General features: G+C 33.1%; 1 protein-coding gene and 1 long non-coding RNA gene across 2 annotated transcripts; both read left to right on the top strand.

The window, feature by feature from the left end:
• The first annotated feature begins 52 nt into the window (after positions 1-52).
• On the top strand, positions 53-3,198 carry LOC124308951 (uncharacterized). Its single transcript, XR_006909149.1, has 4 exons — positions 53-438; positions 1,163-1,270; positions 2,022-2,236; positions 3,076-3,198. It is a non-coding gene; the product is annotated as an uncharacterized LOC124308951 (long non-coding RNA).
• Positions 3,199-3,365: 167 nt separating this feature from the next.
• Positions 3,366-7,328, top strand: LOC124308950 (acyl-CoA-binding protein homolog). Its single transcript, XM_046772145.1, has 3 exons — positions 3,366-3,511; positions 5,770-5,884; positions 7,122-7,328. The coding sequence occupies exons 1-3, from the start codon at positions 3,497-3,499 to the stop codon at positions 7,253-7,255; spliced, it is 264 nt and encodes an 87-aa protein (XP_046628101.1). The 5' UTR covers positions 3,366-3,496; the 3' UTR covers positions 7,256-7,328.
• Positions 7,329-7,463: the final 135 nt, after the last annotated feature.

Genomic DNA, 7,463 nt, shown 5'->3' with positions numbered 1-7,463 from the left:
AAAAAAGTATCGAGAGAACCAAAAACGAAAAAAAAAAAAAACAATCGACGCGTCACACGTGTTCAAAATCTTTTTTAAAAAAAAAAAAAAAACACTGCCGTTTGCTGTTATTTATTTATCAATCTTTATTCGCGATCATCCGCGATCTCGGTTGCTTTCGATATGATTTAGGTATTCGCGGAACGATGGTACGAGAGGAAAACGAAAAAAAAACGAAAAAAAAAAAGAAAGGCGAGACGAAGTGGAAGCGACGAAAAGAAGAACGAAGAAACGGACCCGTGGGACAGAAGTGCGCGCGCGACTCGTATTTTGTTGTCTCAGCAATTTGTGCGCCTAGTCAGTGAAGCGGCTCGGGTGTCTCCGACTATTCACTCGGGAATCTTCGCCCTCGGAAAGTGGTGCGTCAGGGAACTGAAGAATTCCCGCATTCCAACGCAGGTGAGCAAGGATAACTTGCGTTTCTCGACACCAATTACCTGCCTCACAATCAGCCGTGATCGCTTCATACGTGACTTGAGAATGACGAAAAATAATCGATTATTTCCTTCACGATTAATCGAGTGTGATCGATTATTTTTCAAACTCGATTTACCGACCGAGGCGATTGTTTTTTTTTTCACGATCGGTTTTTGTTTTTTATAATACAATATCGATTCACGTGTTTCAAGTATCGATTGTTATCATTGTCTTAATTACTTGCTATAAGTACCTGTAAATGAATATTTTTACCTGATATTGTAGATATTTTTAACGAAATTATAAATTATCAAGAAACTTTTCCGCTTTTAAGACTCGCTACTGAAATTTACCAAATTTTGTTCTCGTTTGTGTTCGATTATTTTTAAGACGATTGCTTCGAAATTTATCCTCGATCTCATGATATTCGAATTTTGTTGCTCCTATGGTAAATTAAATATCTGAAGATAATAAGTTTTCAAATATTTATCCAAACCCTTCGAATTCCCCAATTCGAATAACAGAGGACTTTTGGGATTTCGAGAAAACCCGAAACTTGGTAAATTATTTGCCTAGAATTTTGACTACATTTTTTCAAATTTACTTTCCAGGTAAATTCAACAACTGTACAATGTTATAAATGATAGTTGCGGGGATGCAGTTATGAAATTTTGCATGATTATAAGAATGATCATTGTAATTGTAGACAATTAACGAATGGTACCGAGAAACCGTTTCTTGCATTATCCACGACCCACATATTCCTGCGTTTGCCACGAGATTTGAATGAGGTTAAAGAAATTCGACGATGCAGGTATAAATAGTGGTATAAAAAATTTTCCTAACTTCATCCATTACATTAGAGTCGTAATATTATAAACAAGGTATAAAAACGAGTTTCATAAATAAGTCTCAAAGTAACGGTTCCTTGATTTCGGAATTATACAGTTCCAGCAGAGACGAGCATTAGTACAAAATTGTACTACAGCGTACTTCTGAACGTGATATTATTCCACGGTGAAACTATTTTAACTTAAAACTTCATACAGCTATTCAAGAGAACGACTCGTATGACTTTGAGAAAAAGTAACGAAAGCGAACGGAACTGAGTCAATGATCTTTTGAAATACGATGACTCTCGTAGATGACTCGTAATCGCTTATACAGATAGCTTCGTACAGACTCACATGTCTGATTTGAAGAAAAAAGAAAAAATGACACACACACATACATTAGACAGAAAAAAACCCCGCATGATTCAGCCACCGGCAATCGTATTGCGGTATTCGATAAAAACTCGTTTCAACGTCAACCGAGGTCTACGATTACTCGTGTTATAACTCGGATTGCGATATCGTACAAGAGTCATCGTCGATGATGTAGATTCCTTTGTGAACAGTTTGAAACTCTTGGAAAATTGTCTGTGCAATTCTTTTTCTTTCTTTGTAGTTGAAAAGATGACATTCATGTTTCACGCAGTTGCTTTGTTCACTATTTTAATACTTAATTAAACACTACAGTTCAAAGTTCAACAGTAATTTTTATCTTTTTTTTTTCTTCTTCAGCTTCACGTTTACAAAAACCAGTTTTAATGGCCTCTCTGAGACTGTGAGATCCAAGGAATTGGCTAAGATTTCTCGACGTATCTATGTACAGCTGCTTTAAACGAACGTTACTGCAATGCGTCTTTATATGGAACTTTGAATTGGCCTTAGACGTAAATAAATGAAATTACAGGTTAAAAAGTATGCTGTACTTGTCGAGGAATTTCGAAACGTCGGTAAGTCAGAATCCTACTGCATTATTTTTTTATATTTATTTTCTCAATCAATCTTAAATAAAAATTGTACCACATAGTCTTTTTGTTCTTGATTTTGAAAACTTGCTGGATTTTTGTATACGAATCGCATGACTATACAGAAATATATAAATAATCATTGCACGAAATCTGCATTTCTGCACGCAGTATTAAGAAATAAAATGTATGATTACGTATTCCGAATTATTCGAGTTCAATAATTTTATAATACTCGCAAATTTCCGTCCCTCAACCGGCGCAGACTTCAATAATACAAAACATAATATAAGAATAACACGAAAAAGAGATGCCATGTTTTAACGTTGAGAAATTTTTACTTCACTTCACTAAAATTTACTCTAAATTTTAATATTCAGCTTTACACAAACGATCTGCTACGAGAAGCAAAGTAATTTTTAAGTGTTCGTTTAGAATTAATTTGAAAAAGTATAATACCAGTTATTTCGATCGGTCAAGTAGGAATCCAACACCAACTTATCGTTAGACGATAACAAGAAGAGCGGTTAAATGTTGCTTATAAATTTCTTTTCAACGGTGTCTTACTGTTTTTTAAACTGAGACTTCACGTCCGCTTTATTTTCGGTTCTAATTCTGTTCACCTGTGCACCATTATAGACATGATCGATAAAAATGTATAACAAAAAAAGCGGCTTATAAAATGCGCAATTGAGTCGCAATTATGTTCAAATGAATGCCAATTTTGCAGTTTTGCAAACCTGGTGCAGTATTGCGTACTGTGAAATACATTGTCTGTATGTATTTGTACATCGCATGTATACATCGATTCAATTTTTAAATAGGTACAATATTCATATGTCGATGGATTGAAGAACTCGATTTTAAAATGAATTTGTAACTCAAGCGATGACTAATTGCCGAAAACCTCTGATTACATATCTGTGATATGTATTAGATTTTCAAAACTGTTGGATTGTCGCAGTCAAGTAGTAAGTAATGCACAAATCCCTGACTATTGGATAACAGTGAGTAATGATAATCTGTGATGTGAAAAATTAAAAAAGTCGAGATTGTAACTACAGCTTGTCGGTCTGCCGTGATTATTCGCATTTGAAATTTCCGTGTCTTTAATTATTTTTGATTGCCTAGATAACCTTCATCCAGTCGAGACGGCATTCGGACTTTTTGTTCTATTAAAGAGTGGGGAGGACGAAATATTCGGTCAGTCGACTCTCAACCACCGAAGATATCGCACAACTCAGAATGTCGCTAGATGAGGTGAGAGACTGAAATATTATTTGTTTTCAATCCGTACGATATATTGTGCCGCAAAATTGAATGTGATTCGAAGATTTCTCAATCCCAGGGAGTAACTTAAATTCTCAACTTTTCAAAGAATATACGATATTTACACTGAAATTTTTAGTTCCGGTTACCGCTCAGTCCTTAACTATTTTCATTTTTTACCGCAATCGAAAAATATAGTTATAGGTAGAAAACGAAAATTAGTTTTCTAGCCGTTACCGGAAAGTCTGGTATCCGTTACTATTCTTTCTCATTACGATCACTGTTGCTAGATTTTCTTGCAACCGTTGCGAAAATTTAATGTTTGTGCAAGAATAAATTGACGGTAAAGCCTTGTTCAACTAAAAAAGTAGAGTAAACCTCACAAACTGATTTTGCGTTGCAATTACCAGAAAAGGATCGACGATATCGCAAAATGTTTACGCGTACCTCGTTTTTCGTAATTCCAACAATATTTAAACAGTTTTTTGAACGATACCTGTTTTACTGAATTTTTCTAGTTACTGTATCAAGTGAAATTTTTCTGAGTGTAAATTATTACTCATGATTATCCAAGTCGGATTATAATCTTATACATGGCCACAATGAATATCACTTGTAAAAGTATCCCCGATCATAGTTGTAAAATTCGGGAAAATTTTAATGTTCGACAATCGATTGTTCAAATCGTTAGACGCATTGTAAAGCTACGATATACAGTCAAATTAGATTGTTTAAACAATAAAATGCACGGCAATGATCTACGCGGATTCCTTATCGGTAACAACGGGTCGTTGAACTTGCTTTGTTAGTTTCATTTCAGGTGAAATTTTTTACATTATAAACTGTATCTCGTCGAACTAATATAATAGTTTGAATTCCACGTTCGTGTAACTGTACTGAGAAGAATTCAATTTATTTAACAAAATAAGTATCTTTGTAGTGATGGTTTAATATTGTTGAGATTAAAAGAAAATTTGTAATATCGATAGTTATTCTTCAGTGTGATTATAATTGTCAATACCATATTTTCTGGCTATTGAAATAATTAATCTGTCTGCATAGTTTATTACATTTTCCAAGTAAAGTAAGACCTTAACATGAATTTATCATTGCATCGTAATAGTTGGAAGAAAATATATAATAAAACTGTACGATTGACCGTGATTAAAAACAATAGTAATGTATACTAATTTTTTTTATTCAGAGCAACGAAACCGATTTCAATTTTTAACCCAGAAGCATAGTTTTGGATAATAATAAAAAAAACATCTAGAAATTTAATTTCTAGTCTATATACCCGAAGAATAATTGCTTAAAAACTTTGGAATTTTTCACTATGTTAAAACATCGGAAATTCGTCAGACTTGTAAAAGGAAGTATGTACACTGAGAAAAATTTCATTTGTTATAGATAAACTAGAAAAATTCAGTAAAACAGGTATCGTAAAAAAACTGTTTAAATATTGTTGGTATTGCGAAAAACGAGGTACGCCTAATCATTTTGCGCAATTGTCGATCTTTTTTTGATAATTGTAACGCAAAATCAGTTTGTGAGGTTTACTCTATTTTTTAGTCAAACAAGGCTTTAACGTCAATTTATTCTCGCACGAGCATTAAATTTTCGCAACAGTCGCAAGAAAATATAGCAACAGCGATCGTAATGAGAAAGAACAGTAACGGATGATAGACTTTCCGGTAACAGCTAGAAAACTAATTTTCATTTTCTACCTGGAACTATATTTTTCGTTTGTGGTAAAAAATGAAAATATTTAAGGACTGAGCGGTAACCGGAACTACAAATTTCTGTCAGTGTATAGAAACTGAAGTAGACATACATGATGTAGCTCACACGGGATATCAACATATTGTATCAAGCAAGGTCATTGAATTATTGTACTGTGTAAAACAGACGGATGTACCGTATAATTCATGCGAATAGGATTATCATTAATAAATGAAATCGACTGAAATAAGAAGGTAGCGTAGAGTTGCCAACCGGATATGTGTGGTGAAAAAAAGTTGGAAAGAAATAGTATTCCTCCTAATTGTGAGTGAAAGGTCTGTATTTAATCGCCAGAGTGATTAAAAATTTTTCAATTAAAGACACCGGCCTTGATCGTTGTCGGTACCTGTACAAGTTTAAACACATTTCAAGGCATAATCGATATTCAAATTTCAAAATTTTGCCTCGAGTAATTTTTCTTCATTTCAAACTAACACATAATTCAATTTATCGCTTGTTAAATATAGAAATTCCAATCGGCCGCCGCGGCCGTAAAAACTTTAACAAAACGACCGACCGACGAAGAACTTCTCGAACTTTACGCTTTCTTCAAGCAAGCAATCGAAGGAGACAATAAAACCTGTAAGTACATACAAACGAAATATTCAATCCTCCGTTTTTGTAGGTACAATATGCAAAGATCAAGACGTAGCCAAGCTGATCAGAATTAACACGTAAAATAAAATAAAGACGTTTAAAATACGTACGTCAGCTACGTTCGAACAGGTTTACAGATAAAAAATTTAAGTTTAAAAAATGCCGGTCCAAAGGACGATGAATGTGAGAATTTTTCGTCATCCTTTGATTACCTTTTACGTTTTTCTTTTCTTTTTTTTTTTCTTCAACGCAAAAGAAATATGTGATTTCAAAACCTTGTGGGCGTTTGTACGTACGTTTAGTTTCGGATTATGCGATCAAACGAAATATGTACAATCGTTATGATGTAATGCATGCAATCATGCATCATTTGTCACGGAACACATTTTATTTATTTTTTTTTCTGCACCATGATAAATTATCACTAATTTGTTTGCCACGAATAGATTATATGATGATCGAAAGATAATCGCATTCGTCGTAATAAATAGTGTATAATTAATTACCAGTACGAAAATAATCTGTCGTTTATAAACGTTAAGTAACAGAATTGCATACCAAAACTTACACGTTGTTACACATAATAGTAATTGTTTGTAAATTTATACAACGTGTAGAAAAATCTTTAAATTATACTATAAAAAAATGAAATCTCGAAATAAAATGAACATCTTCACAGATTCTCTCGCGATATAATAGTTCTACAAGTTTCTCAATTATCGGAAGTTCGTAAACCGAAGTTAGTAGCTACTCTAGAATGTAATGAAAACACACGGTTTCATCATTCAATCGATTCTCTACAATTCGATAATTCGTTAACCACAACTCAAATACAACAAAATGAATACATTTATGAATCATAAAAATTTCACGTTATTAATAAAAAAATAAATAAAAACACACAACCATAGACTTAATACGACACGTCAACAATTACCGAGTTCTTAAATGATTGTGAAAGACTATCATTTGTATAAATTTAAAAAATACTTGAGAGAAATTTTTTGTTTCCTCGAGTATATATGTGTTCGGTAAATTAAATAAATTGGTACTTCGTTTACTTTAATACGCGTGTATAATGTTTAGTCATTTTTTTACTTTTCGTCTGTCGTGATTGTTTTTTTTCTTTTTTATCTATAACCATCGTCCGGATAAAGGAGTATTTACAACAAAACAGCTTTAATTATTAATAATTCGTTTTTTTCCTTATCTTCAATTTCAGCAAAGCCAGGCATGCTGGACCTCAAAGGAAAGGCGAAATGGAACGCGTGGGACAGCAAACGAGGTACATCGCAGGATGCGGCTAAAGAAGCGTACATTAAATTTGTCGACACATTGTTAACGAAGTACAAGTAGAATTCCTATGAACAAATATGAGAGAATTAATTTCCCGTGTATAATCACATGAAATATATCATTATCACACTCTGCTGGTTGTCATTGAGAAGAGAAAATAATTACAAAATAATAACAATAACAACAACAACAATAATAATAATAATAATAATATTTTTACCGGGAAAGAGGAATCGATACATGTGTGAAAATCCTTGTGTTATGAAAT

Source organism: Neodiprion virginianus, chromosome 7 (assembly GCF_021901495.1).
Source record: "Neodiprion virginianus isolate iyNeoVirg1 chromosome 7, iyNeoVirg1.1, whole genome shotgun sequence".
In the NCBI taxonomy this organism is placed as follows: Eukaryota; Metazoa; Arthropoda; class Insecta; order Hymenoptera; family Diprionidae; genus Neodiprion; species Neodiprion virginianus.
Note: the sequence above shows the minus strand (reverse complement) of the source record. Positions and strands in the feature narration are given on the sequence as shown.

Excerpts from the sequence above, each read along its gene's own strand:
- LOC124308950 (XM_046772145.1), top strand. Across the intron at positions 5,885-7,121 it reads CGAAGGAGACAATAAAACCT|CAAAGCCAGGCATGCTGGAC; the intron begins GTAAGTACATAC and ends CTTCAATTTCAG.